Genomic DNA, 13,835 nt, shown 5'->3' on the forward strand with positions numbered 1-13,835 from the left:
CTGGGGTTGTTGCCGAAATATAGGGCATCGCCGGAAAAGCTGTCCTAGTATTACTGGGAATAGTGCACTCTAATATTATTGATGGTTGTTGAAATATATATATGTATGTTGGGTGGAAAGGGGGGGTGGACTGTTCGGCTCATATGTGAGTTCCGTTAATCCAACATTTGCATTACCTCAGCCCCACCAAGGTCATAACTAGGCTGCCCAGACCACCCAAACTGTGAAAGTCGCCACAGGGGCCTCCCCACCCCAAGAGGTGCAGAATATTTAACGACCGGCGTTCGTTGTTTTTGCAATATCGTCACTCACAAAGTTGAAAGAAACGCTCCAGAATGGCCAATGGATTTCTGCCATACCACGAACCCGGAAGTTTGTACCCAAGCTCTATCTCAACCGAACGCTGCTCACTCCCCGTTGAACAATCACAGTCGTCGAGATTCTCATCATCGTTTCTTTCTTCTTCTTCCTTTCTCTTGCGAAATGGGTCTCCGCGAAGATCTTTCAAGCCGGCATTATAGGTCAAATCGCTGTCGGCATCATCTACGGTGTACCGTTGGCCGATATCCTTGAACGTAACTGGCAGGAGACGTTTCTCGCTCTCGGATATGTTGGTCTGATTCTGATAATTTTTGAAGGTAGGTGGAAAACACTTTCATCGGCTTCGGTGTGGACACTGATGTCATCTATTCTAGGCGGTCTTGGCGCTCGTGTGGATCTACTCAAGCAGAATTTCACTTTGAGTATGGTTGGCGCCACAACTGGGGTTTGTTTTCCCATTGGTCTCTCATATCTTTTGCTCTACCTTGGTTTTGGATATGGTTTGTTTTCCTTGTCTGGTAATCATCGATCCCTGTAAACAAGCTAACATGGGCAGGTCCGGTCGAGACATTCATCATCGGTGCCGCTCTTTCCGCCACGTCACTAGGTAAGCAATTTCATTCATTTCTATTTAAAAAGTTGACTGCACTTTGTCTAGTTAGATCGCTGATGCGTACCAGGAACCACTTTTGCTGTGATCAGTTCTGCGTCAAGCTCGATCAGTCTCTCACAGACTCGAGTAGGATCCGTTCTCGTGAGCGCAGCTGTCATAGATGACGTGGTAGGACTTGTTATGCTGAGGTATGTTGCTTGTTGAAACGAGGTACCATTAATGCATTTAACTGATTAACTCCATAGTGTCATTGGCGACTTGGGTAAACTTTCGGGAGAAACGAACGTCAATCTCGGCTGGCTCATTGGGCGTCCGATAGTGGCATCGATAGCCATGGCTATCTTAACACCAATTTTCACCAAGTGGGTATTTGCGCCTTTTTTCCGAAAGTTTGTCGAACACCATTTCGCGCGGTTTGACCATATCTCCAACATCATTCTCATGACCCTTGTTCTTGCGGCTTTTATTAGCATCGCTGGCTTTACTGGTACATCTGTCCTATTTGGAGCGTTCTTGGCGGGCGTATTTCTCACGTACCTTCCAAGCAAGCGCCCGGAAGGACCATTCGTTGTCATGAGCCGTGAGGAGGGCGAGCGCGAAGCGGACAAGAGTCCTACATTCATTCACACATTTGAGAAATATTTGTTGGGTCCTCAGGAGTATCTGATGGAGCCTTTGTTCTTCTCAAGCGTCGGATTCGCGATTCCGTTCTTGCAACTGTGGACTGGAGAGCGAATTTGGAGAGGAGTGGTTTACACGCTCCTTATGGCATTTGCAAAAGTAAGCAGATACTCGTAGAAGTTGTTAATGATCGAGCTAACAAGTTCAAAATAGTGTATTGTTGGGATCTGGATACCTGTATGGCAAGTTGTTGCAAGGTGTAAACCCTGCCACAGAAAAGAAATACGTGCGCAGCAGCTGAACCAGGGACTGCCCAAAAGGAATGAGGGGGGGGAAGGATCGCGATGAAGAACAAACCGAGCAGGGAGAGAGGAGAAGTTGGAATCGTGTCTGGCTCGCCGCGGTACTCTTAGGGTCTGCTATGGTAGCGCGCGGTGAAATCGGCCTATTGATCATCGAAATCGGACATAACGAAACTCCGTACGTCAGTGATGAGGGTTTCATCACTGGTGTCTGGGCCATTCTTTTGAATACGATCATTGGTCCTGTTATCGTCGGTCTCCTGGTTCGATTCCACGCGAAAAAAATAGGGGAGGGGGAGTGGGGACTACAGGATTCTTTGTCCGTTCCTAGCCAGGAGACCGGCCACAGAGCAGTATAATTGTTTCGGATCAAGATGATACACCGCATAGGGAGGTACTGCTGTACACAGCATGTGGATCCGCCATAGGTTTATTGGCACACCTCGGGCATATTTGGTGAATAAATTAAATGACGCCTGCAAGTGCATGAAGACTACCAGCAAAACAAGAAATAATACATCGCCAATATTCACTAGTAGCCATTTCTGCCAAATAATGCATTAGTGGCTTTCAATGAATTTTGCTTCTTCTTACGTGGACTTTTACATTCCGTCAGATTACCATGGTAGAATAATTCGATGACCTTTAATCTGTTTCATGCGATCTGTTTCGAAGATGGGCGAAAGACCAGCCCAGGAGGCAGTGAGTGGCCCAGCCCTCAACAATCTTTTCCAATAGCAGCCTCAAAGTTTTAGCTTTGGCATCATTCCGTTGAGTTGTATCCATAATGTGTGCGCTATGTCCAGGTGAGGGTGTGTTCCCTGGCCAATTTCTCAATATCGGACCAGGGAAAGCCTTCGTTAGGGTCGCTCCGGGACGTCTCTGGAAGAAGTCAAAACCGGACTTTTCTTAGCTTTGATGCGGAAAAAGACCCGCTTGGCCCATTTCCAGGCTTCAACGCCGATGAAGAATAGAACAGCCTCGACCGCCACAATGCCCCATTCCCATGTTATGGGCTTGTGCTTGAAGACAACATCGTTCAGCACGGGGATGTAGAGGATAGGAAACATGGTGATCCACCCAGCCATGATAGACCAGAAAAGAAACTTGTTCCTCCAGACATCGTACATCCACTGGGTGAAGTATTTCTTGGATTTTGGTTGCATGCGGAAGAATGACCGACGCATGTTAACCATTTCCCAAGCCAGGAATAACGCAAACCATGTCAAACACACGAACGTAGTGGCTCGTGCTCGGAAGACGAGTTCGCAGTCTTTGATATCTTCTGACCACTCTTTGTTGCAGCCACGGGCGAGGTTACCATCGCCAAAACCCCACATGCGTACAGAGAATGCCGCCAGACAAAGCGCTGCGGTCCAGACGCCATACACAAGAATGTCAATCACCACCTCCCAGGTGAATATGCCTTGCTTACTCTGGGGAGGGCGATCCATAATGTCAGGCGCAGCCACCTCCATGCCAAGGCCCATGTCTGGCATACCCGAGGTAATCATAATAATCCAGAGGATTTCCACCGGTGAAAGAGGGAAGACAGATTGGTTATCAGCGTCTTTGAAAGCCAATCCAATGAGTAAGGTACAGGCCTGGGCGATGTTTTCGGACAACAGATGAAGCACGAATTTCTGGATGTTATCGAAGATGCGACGACCCTCCTCGACAGCATTCAGAATCGAAGCAAAGTTATCATCCGTCAAGATAATATCAGAGGCGTCTTTGGCCACATCCGAGCCCGCCTGTCCCATAGCAATACCCACATCGGCATGCTTGAGCGAAGGAGAGTCATTTACGCCATCGCCAGTCATGGCCGCAAAACGACCACGCCGATGAAGGGCGTCAATCATGCGCACCTTTGTTTGAGGGGCACAGCGTGCGATTACCAAAGGCAGGGTGGGAAGAGCATCTACCTGCTCATCAGTTAGTTTGTCGAATTGACTGGCAGTCATGACCATAGCGTCCGCGACATCAGCCGCCACAGTACTGAAATCAACGGGAAGGATTCCCACTTGCTGCGCAATCGCTTTGGCAGTGCCGGGGTGATCTCCAGTGACCATGTGGACAATTATACCAGCTCGGTAGCAGGCCTGAATGGAGTCTGCAGTCTCAGGGCGAGGAGGATCATACAGCCCGATGAGTCCCAGGAAGCACAGATCATTCTCTACATCCTCACGTTCCAGGTCGGAATCTTCGAGCAGTTGTGTCTGACTAGTATATGGTCGATGGGCCAGAGCCAATACCCGGAGTCCCAGTTTGGCAAGTTCCTCCATGTTCTGAAAGATTTGTTTGCGGTGGTCATCAGACATTGGGACGGGGGTAGACGAATCTGGGTCCCAAATCACCGAAGTGCACGAATCAGCGATGCGCTCGACAGCACCCTTAGTAAATACCATTGTACAGTCCTCTTCTGGAGAAACTTTACTGAAAATCACGGACATTTTCTTGACTGTCGAGTCGAATGGAAATTCAGCCTTTTGGTGCCAAACTGGTTTCTGGCCCTTAGTCCAGCGGTCACGGTTCCAGTTGAACCTCGATGCAAAGACTTGAATAGCAATTTCTGTAGGTTCACCCCGTGCGTTCCATTCGCCCTCTTCGGACCTGTGCACATGAGAGAGGTTGGCCATAGATGCGACGTTCAGAAAGTCCTCGAGCTGGCGGTTTCCCAAGACTAGGCCTTCTGGGTTTCCCGCAGCTGGACCTTCTTTCTCGTTATCAAATTGCGAAGGAGATACTGGGGTGAAGGTAACATCTCCAACAGTAGGATTAAAAGGCTCGTTGGATGAGCCAACGGAGTATGTCCCCCGAGACGGAATCCATGCTTTCTTGACGACCATCTTGCCCTGGGTCAATGTTCCAGTCTTATCGGAGCAGATGTCAGTAACGGCACCAAGTGCTTCCAACGAGTCCAACTTGCGAACAATTACGTTCCGCTGGACCATGCGCTTGGTACCCACTGCCATAGTGATTGTGAGCACGACCACCAGACACGCCGGAATCATACTGATACCGGTTGCAACTGCGTACATGATAACTTCAGTATTACTGCTGAAGAGGTTTGCCGCCATGCACACAATGGCAAAAACAACAGCAACTCCAAACAGTAAACATGCCAATTTTGACAGCTTCCTTTGTAAGGGTGTACCGATATTGACACCGAGAAATCGACCCACGGCATCCGTCCCGGTGAGAGTCCACGCCTGGACGTACCATCGCCTTTTGGCCTCACCGTTGGGCCCACGCTTGACGGGGCGACGCTTGCTGCCGCTGGCCCGCAATGCGAGAGCAATGGAGCCGATCTCGGTGGACATTCCAGTACTGACGACGACACCACGACCACGACCACGAGTGACCGTGCTCGAGCTATAAGCAATATTGAGACGGTCCCCAGGGCCAGTGTCCTCTTTGAAAGTCGAGCCACATTCCTTCTGGACAGGAAGAGACTCGCCGGTAAGGAGTGCCTCGTCGGTCTCGAAATTGACTGCTTCAACCAGACTAGTACGGTTAGTAAAATAATAGACTGCCTCGGCAACTTTGAAGGCGCAGGTGCATCGTAACAGTAGACTCACCGAATATCCGCTGGAATGGTATCCCCTGTCCTCAGCTCGACCATGTCACCCGGCACGATTTCCGACGACGGTACCGAGAACGTCTGTCCGCCTCTTGTGACAGTCCCTGTAGGCGACGACAGCGAATGTAAAGACTCCATGGTCTTTTCCGCGGCGTACTCCTGAAAGAACCCAACGACGATATTCAAGATAATGACAGCACAGATCACTCCGCCCTCAATCCATGACTGAATTCCGAAACTGACCGCCATGGCCAGAATCAGCACCTGCAATAAACGGACTGGATCAGATTCGGAAAGTTCTCAACAAATTCCAAGATACAGTCGCAAAGAATAGTGGTGCTCTTACTAGCATCATTGCATTAGCCACCTGGCGCACGAAAATCTTAACCACCGATACGCCTTCGCCTTCGTCCAGTTTATTGGGACCATATTGCTCGAGACGACGACAAGCTTCGTCAGGGGCCAGTCCTTCGTCCAGTTCAGTGTTGAGTTCCTTGATCACGGCTTCACAAGTCAGTGAGTGAGCCGGCCGGCTCAATGGGCTGCCACCAGACCCGTGGTCGGGAGCGATGTCCTGCTTCTCTGACATTAGAGATTGTGCTTGGGTGAGAGCTTAGCTGTAGCTGAGATGACAACGGAGCCGTCTGCCCGTCCGTCTTTTTCAGCGAAACCACTGGCTTAGGAGAGTTTAAAAGAATATAGCTCTGTGCGGGGAGCAGGGGTTTTCTTCAGGTCCAAGCTAACACTGACACCTGAGTTCTGCTCACGTGAGGAGTCGAAGTGGACGCGAGCGTCCAAGCGCATCACAGCACATAGGTCGCCACATAGGTCGCCACCCGCGCTGGAGGGTTCGCAGGAGGCCGTCATTGGATGAGACGAGGTTTTGGCCTTGGCGCCAAGAATTCCGCCGAAACCGAGTACTTTACCCAGATCCACACGACAACGATTAGCTAATCAAACAGAATAGGTTAGTTAACTGAATCCGGCCCCCAAATTCTGGGCAGGACGGATCCAATGACAGCAATGTTGCCAAGGATATTCATGTGCCAAGACTGAGGCGGTCAGATTCCACCATTGTTTTCATCTCCGTCGCAACTGGTTGGGGCTGCATGATCAGTCAGCTCCCCGGCCATACTCTACGCTTGGATTCGTCGGACAGGAAAAGGGGACTGGGACGGTGGAGATATTCCAGATGATGACCGAATTCCTTAGCGGTGCCACGATTTTTATGTTGGACACCGCCAAGGGCAAAGGTCAAAGTGAATTTGGAGACATATCATGTCCTCCTTCGGGTCAGCCATTTATGGGGCAGAGAGCAACAAATAAGAATCCACGTACAGCCTGCCAAGCCTGCTCCGCCTTGTTTGCCAAGCGCTTGGAAGGGATTGCCAAGCCTTCCAGGCTTGGGCCGAGTTCTGAGCTTTGGCCACTATGAAATGGTTACGTCAGTGCGTTGCTTGCGGAGGTAGCAAAAAACCGCAGGCAACGCACGAATTGATTTAACTATCATGCGGCAGCTCCCTTAAAATCCGGAAGTAACGAACAGCAAAGAGGTAACTGAATCCCAATCTTATCAATTCTGCATTATGTCTTCGATATTTTGACAGTTTATTTGTCGAACAGCCAGACCGCAACTCCGGCCGGTCGGCGACGCAAGTAAAAATGGCTGAGCGTCTCCAAAAGTTGCTGAACTCAGTATCCTGGCTTTTCACTTTCTTCGCCGTTGAAAAACGACACGAATCCATTAGCGACAATGCTCTCAATTATGCGCCCATAGCTCAAAGTCAAACCGATCCCGAAGTGGAACTAGAGGCGAACAGAGGCATGTTTCCACCCTCAACGAACATAACCAAAAACCGCAGTTCTGGAAATGGAAAGTTCACACTCGAGAATGGAAAGCACGACCACTTCCACGAACCGCCCACGTCAAAAGAGCGGCACGTTGGAAAGAATAAAAAGGCAATAAATGCAAGCTGGTTATCTTCTAAAATAAAATTTACAACGTCTGGAAGAGCTTGCTCACGACCGCTGGTGGAGTTGGAATGGGAGAGATGGATCAAGAGTCTTTCTCAAACCGGAGCCACTGCAGGTAAAAACATGGCACTCGTGTCTCAGAAGTATGGCGAATGCTGCGATGTGATCGGTCACGGCTCCTCTGGAGTTATCCTACTGTCGCACAAGGTCCAAGAATGGCACCCGAACATTGATTCCTTTTACGCAATCAAGGTCTTCCGCCGCGGGACGGACACCTGCGAATCGGCTTATAAGAGGCGTATTGATGCAGAGTTTTCCATATCTTCTTCATTGAGGCACCAAAATGTGGTTCGGACATTCGATCTATTCCAAATTGGCAGTGGCAGCCTTTGTGAGTGCTTGGAGTATTGCTCTGGTGGGGATCTACATTCATTGGTGGTCATGAGAGGCCAGCTGGAGCAGAATGAGGCCGACTGCTTCTTTAAACAGCTTATGCGTGGTGTCAACTACCTGCACGAAATGGGAATCGCTCATCGCGACTTGAAACCAGAAAACCTTCTTCTCACATCAAATGGTTGCATCAAAATATCGGATTTCGGGACGGCAGAATGTTTCCGTCTTGCTTGGGAGAGTGATATACACATGTCAAGAACACGTCGCGGTTCACGCCCTTACGTATCACCGGAGCAGTATCTCAGCAAGGAATTTGATCCAAGATCAGTCGACATCTGGGCTGCGGCTATGACCTACGTTGCGATGAGAACTGGCAGGATCCTGTGGAAGATAGCGACTGATGTCGACGAGAATTTCAGAGACTACGTCGCGGACCGCAAGATTGGGAGAGGTTACTTCCTTATTGAGGATATATGCCATGTTAAGTACCCGGCCTCCTGACTTAACCGGTTGGATTGCTAATTTCGCAATCATAGATGGCAAGCCGCTGGGTCATATATTCTATGCTAGATATTGACCACATAAGTCGTCCCAGGTCAAATGAGGTTCTTCGTTCTCAATGGTTGCAGGAGATTGAAACATGTACAGATGACGACTCTAAACCAGTTTAGCGAGAGACTGTCAATAGACCTCTTATCCTATTTTATTTTCGACATGGTGTTAGTCGGATTTCCCAGAGTCGCTGCATGGAATCGCCATTAGTTGCACGGATATTTTTCACCATCCCTTGAAAATAGTCTTCAGAAGCTCGTCCGCAAACAGGGACTGGAAATCCAGGCGCAAGTTTGAATCTCTCTCTGTGGCCTCGGATGATCGCCAATATGTGGGCGTAAGGGAATATTTTCGTCCGTTGGAATCCTCAAGAAGCCAGGCTATTGGTGTCGAGCTAATCAAAAGTACGGTGAGCTATTTTGAAATGATTTCTAGCTAATCTGCATGCCCCAGCGCATGAGAACCCATCCGAGACGAAGGCAGCATTGAAAATCACAACTCAGTTGCTAGCAGCATAGATACATATAAGTATTTTGAACGGCTCAGGAATGAGGGTTCTTTCTCAGCATTAAGTATCCCTGATCAAGTGACGCTGCTCGAAGTCTATTTGCCTTTAATTCGATCGTCGGTTGAGTCATACATTAAGACAGGGAATATCCATAATATTCAGAAGCAACATGGCCGGTCAGAAGCGGTTACTGGGAAACCACCGTCAAGGAAAAGATCACCGAGGTCGTTACTGCCTAGATGCCTGGCAGAATCGTGTGCATAACCGAGTCAGAATGAGCGATCAACTTCAGAATGAGCGGTCAACCTATGAGTATAAGACCCTCTCCTAGAGATCGATATACCTGAGTCCTTCAAGCGTTAATATTATGTTTACGGGAATACACGCATTATATCCGCCTCTCTTGCCTACTACCTAGCCACCCGGCGCCAACCAACCTGGCTTATTCCTCTACAACCACATATGAATTGTTATCATCCTGATCCCCCTGCCCAGGAGTTCAAGGTAGAGGTTGAGTCAAAATCCCTACATAGTTATACAACAGCAGCAGTATCCCCTAGCCCCGGGATGCTGATGAATACCTCCCGTTTGATACATGGAAGTGGTGTCGGACACTGCTCCTGGATATTGGATTTGATCCACTTGATCCACCGCCACGAGGTCCCTAATTGAATTATTTTAATCAATCTTACTGGGTTGAACTACGAGGCAAGCAGTTGCTCATAACCAATCAGGGGCCTGGCCAGAGCTTGCTTTAGCAAATAAGCCACTTGGAGCTCACAATTGGCAGCCGGATACTACCTTAGACTGTGATATATAGGCTAGCTGAGACAATGGCTGAAACCTTTATGGAGGATATATCGTAAGTGAAAACTTTATATATATAGAGGATATATGGGGGTCAGATTTGCCGCGTAATTTCGCGCGTTATTATGGCGAAACCGCCAAGCCCTCAATACATGACCCATGGAATGGGGGTCAGATTTCTGTATTGACCTTGTAAGAGGGCTGTTTTTACATTCCAATCCCCCCTCCTTCTTCTGCCGGCAGAAAATCAAAAATCAATTCACTATGGAGTCGCTAGCGAGCTTTTGAGAGAAGCTGAGATAGCTGGTAAAGCGAAAGCTTGCCTCTGCACCGTACAAGCTCTAGCTCCTCAACAGCTGCATCCAGAGACAGGCCCTTACCATATCTAGCGTAGATCTCGTCGATGATAACTTTCGGCGGCAAAACATGACCCTTTCGCGAGAGGAAGGCCGCCAGGTCGCACCATACGATCTCTCTAATGACTGGACAGATGGATTTGCACCTAACCCACATGTCCATTCTCTCCAGACCTCCGGCACAGTCTGTATCGTACGAGAGAGCGAGTAGAGAGATCGAGAGGGGGATAATAAAGAGGAGGGAGTATCGATCCCCTGTGGGAGAAGCTGCTGCTTATCTACAGGAGGCTGCAAAGATGATGCCTCCGATAGACATGCTGCTAGCTGAGAAGACGGTGTGAATGAGTCCGAGTCTGGTGTCCGCGCTTCGATAATAGAGGCATCCATGGCTCGTACGGCAAAGGTAACGTGACCAGAAAGGAGATCATGAAGCTGGCGAGAAATCTTTCTAAGCTGTTCATGAGCCTGATAACCATGAAGATCAACCGCCTGATGGATATCCTTCTGGAGGACACTAAGACGGTCGGCAATAATAGGAAGCGTCTGCCGGAGCTGAATCTCCTGAGGGGTCTCCGTACAAAGAAGGGACTGCCGTATTTGCTCTGCAAATGCAGTATAGTCTTGTGCAAAGATAGGATCATCCCACATTGAATGCCGGGGGAATTGCGCCTGTAGGAGAACCGAGTCCTGGAGGAGGATGATCCGTAGTTGATTCAGTAGCTGCAAAAAGCCTTGGGCTGCCATATCATCTCTGTCTTCCTGCTCCTGACTAGTAGCCCCGCTAGGTGGCTCATTTGTAGGATCGTTGGACTGGAACCAGGCAAGCCACTGATCGATCCATGGCCAGAGAGCTCGTACGAGGGAATCTGGAGGTTGAATTTTTGCTCGAGGAAGATAGTAGTTCCCAATTGCATCAGGCTGGAAACCAGCCATAGAACGAAGGAATTTCCCCGGCAGATGCGTCAGATAGCAGTTAGTTAAGGCATCCTGATTCCATTGACCAGCACGGCGGATCTGGTTCTCTTCCACGCCTTCTAGCTCGGCTTGTTTTGTCCCCTGAGCTCGGCCTGCATGTGTCTTCTTGTCGGTAGAGAGATTGATTGCCTTATAGACCTCATTGGCCCATTTCAGCTGGATTTCGTACGAGATTGGCTTCTCTCGATCTGAGCCCTTGAAGAAGTGGAAATTATACCACTCTGGTCGGCTCTGAAACCGAGGCGGCGACTCCCCTACTATCTGCCAGCGATAAAAGAGATAAAAAGCCGCCTGGCTCATCGTACAAAGGAGAGGATCCTGATGGCGCATTACCCCCATATACTGCAAGCGGCCAAACTGGTTAGTCTTTCCATTATTCATAATCATGATCATTGGCCAACAGGGGGTCGGTCCTTCGTTGGGTAAGGAGATAGTGAACAGGTCAGGAAACTGGAGTTGCCGGCGCGATTCTCCACGAAGGAGCATATTGTGACTGAAAAGGAAATCCACGGCCGTGAGAAGATAGGACTCCTGAGCTTGAGGCTTTCGATGCTTAAGATCTTTTGTTCGCCATCCTTGCCAACAGTATCGTACGAAGTCCTTGATTTTATCCTTGGAATATCCATCCTGCAGGGTGCCTGCAGCTCGGTCAAGATACTGCTCGCGCTTTCGCTCGCTTTCCTTATGTAGTCGGCCAGTCATCAAGGCGGAAACAGCATATCCACGGGGGTTAGGGAAGCTATTCGTACCAATGCTTTTTTGGAACTTCCAGAGGTCCACAATAGCATTGATATATTGAGTGATTGAATTGCTTCCCAGGGTTTGTTCTACCTTTGATCCATCTGGCCGTGTACGATCCTTCTTATATTGAGAGGACCGAAGAGGTCGATTAAGAACCTCAGTGTCAAGAAAGTAGACAAGCTTCTTCTCTGTGACTAGTTCGCCGTCTGGGAAGCCCTGCTTTTTGCAGAAGCTCTGTAGCATCTCGTTTAGCTTCTCGTACGAACTAGAGACAAGGTCACAAGGGTGTTCCTTTACCTGCCATTCCTTATGCTTGTTAACATAAGCCTTGGATGTATTCTTAGGCCGCTGGCTTCGCATGTAGTGTAGGGCTTTGATGCTGTGGAGGTTTAATCGGTCCTGGAGCTCAATCTGCGCTAGCTCCTGGGTCTGTGATGATGGAGGAGAGGAGCAGGGAGTAGAAGGTGATGATAAAGCCATTTTTGATTAGGTTCGAAATAGTGTTCTCTCTTTCTCTCTTTCTCTTGATGATGAGATGCGTGTAGGTAGGAGTAATGACAAGAGAGGAAGGAACGCGACGCGGAATTCACACAGTAACCAGCTGCCTTTCTTACCACCCTTCCTACCGCCTATCCCCATCATCCCTAATCCCCCTCCCCCCCCCCTTGATTCATCGTAAGGTACTGTCATAGCCCCGTAAGGGCGCGTACGAAGCTATCCCTGGCTTCAGGATTACTGCCAAGATTTCGCAGGCTCGATCTGCGGTCAGATATCTTGCGCGGGATGGGGGTCAAATGGGTGGGTGCGATCAGATATCTCAGATATCCTGGGGGTCACGTGATATTTCGCGAAATTTCGTGGGTGTGGATACATACACATACCACCTAGATCATTTTAAAATAAAAATTTGGGTATGTAGCGGTTCCCTCAATACTTAATCTTATAGATATAGAATAACTCCTTAACCGCCTTTAACCGCATATTCCTACTGGTAGCCATCTAAAATGTCTACTATTTTCACTAGTGACGACGCTGACACTATTGATTTGATGGATGAGTCTCCTCTTACAAGCTCAGATTGGTCGTACAGTGCTCGCAGCTAATCTCACGAAATCCATTCAATCGTCCCTCATTTACCGTCGTCAATAATTCAAGATCAGCGAACGAATCTCGCCTTCGAAGAATTCAGGGCACAGTTCAACGGTCACGGCCACAGCAGCGACTTCTTCAGCTGCAGCGTCTGCAGCGTCAGTATCTTGTTCGACCGATACCAACGCAGCTCCAGCCGGTGGTTACATTCTATCTTTGGTTTATCCCGGTGACTAGAGAGCGGAAGGTTCTAACGTAATTCACTACCGAGTCGCCCACCCTACCGAGCCGCCCGCTCCGCTCGGCCCCTACCATTATTTTTGAATATTACTCGACCACCAGGAATTGTATGAAATTGATAAATATATCAAACTAAGCCGGGCAGTGTGTTCTCTTATGCCCAAGAGTATTGCAATTCGAACAACGCGGCGGCGCTCTCTGAAATGTCGTTTTTCCTGTCCCACTAGGACCTGCCGTAGTAGTATCATTGGCACGAACATATTCCTCCTCCCACTGTGCGCGCGTACAACCCTCCGATCGACCAATATTTGTGCCAGGAATTGCTTGTTTCTTCTGCTGCTTAGCATGGGTAGCGTGCATTCGGTTGATATCAGCTAAATATAGCGTTTTTTCATGCATACTAGAGCGCGCGCTCTTTGCTAATTGTTCGATTTGCACCAAAGCTCTCTCAATATTGGTATCCAGCGCTAATTGGCGAGCTTGCTGTAGTAATTTGCCAATTGATCGTGTTTGCCGCTGAATTTCAGTAGGCTTTTGTGGTGTACAGGGGATAAAACCACTGCTGCCGCTCTCTCCTGCCCTACTCCCTGGGGGAGTAACATTGATATGGATATTCAATTTTTCTAATACCCTCTGCGCAGAGAGAGGTAGAAGACCGGCGCCAGCAAAAGCATTTCGAATAGTTGATTGTGTGTATGCCTTTGTGCGCGCATAGGGGTAATTGGACAAGAAATCAAGCTTGTCGATGTGGTGTATACCA

General features: G+C 48.9%; 4 protein-coding genes across 4 annotated transcripts; 2 read left to right on the forward strand and 2 right to left on the reverse strand.

Annotated features, from left to right (window-relative positions):
- Window positions 1–335: 335 nt before the first annotated feature.
- N7532_001940 (cation:proton antiporter) lies at window positions 336–2,216 on the forward strand (the record flags this gene model as incomplete). The annotated part of the gene is made up of 8 exons (XM_056614434.1): window positions 336–372; window positions 432–638; window positions 696–821; window positions 878–928; window positions 1,002–1,122; window positions 1,180–1,714; window positions 1,769–1,812; window positions 1,862–2,216. 8 exons carry the CDS (start codon window positions 336–338, stop codon window positions 2,214–2,216), a joined length of 1,476 nt encoding a protein of 491 aa, XP_056479475.1.
- A 501-nt stretch (window positions 2,217–2,717) lies between these two features.
- N7532_001941 (cation-translocating P-type ATPase) lies at window positions 2,718–6,029 on the reverse strand (the record flags this gene model as incomplete). Its single annotated transcript, XM_056614435.1, has 3 exons — window positions 2,718–5,364; window positions 5,439–5,704; window positions 5,787–6,029. 3 exons carry the CDS (start codon window positions 6,027–6,029, stop codon window positions 2,718–2,720), a joined length of 3,156 nt encoding a protein of 1,051 aa, XP_056479476.1.
- A 1,508-nt stretch (window positions 6,030–7,537) lies between these two features.
- Window positions 7,538–8,478, forward strand: N7532_001942 (kinase-like domain-containing protein; the record flags this gene model as incomplete). Its single annotated transcript, XM_056614436.1, has 2 exons — window positions 7,538–8,292; window positions 8,403–8,478. 2 exons carry the CDS (start codon window positions 7,538–7,540, stop codon window positions 8,476–8,478), a joined length of 831 nt encoding a protein of 276 aa, XP_056479477.1.
- A 1,537-nt stretch (window positions 8,479–10,015) lies between these two features.
- On the reverse strand, window positions 10,016–12,226 carry N7532_001943 (short-chain dehydrogenase; the record flags this gene model as incomplete). Its single annotated transcript, XM_056614437.1, has 1 exon — window positions 10,016–12,226. The coding sequence occupies one exon, from the start codon at window positions 12,224–12,226 to the stop codon at window positions 10,016–10,018; it is 2,211 nt and encodes a 736-aa protein (XP_056479478.1).
- Window positions 12,227–13,835: the final 1,609 nt, after the last annotated feature.

Source organism: Penicillium argentinense, assembly GCF_028826775.1.
Source record: "Penicillium argentinense strain IBT 30761 chromosome Unknown utg000002l_segment0_segment0, whole genome shotgun sequence".
NCBI lineage: Eukaryota > Fungi > Ascomycota > Eurotiomycetes > Eurotiales > Aspergillaceae > Penicillium > Penicillium argentinense.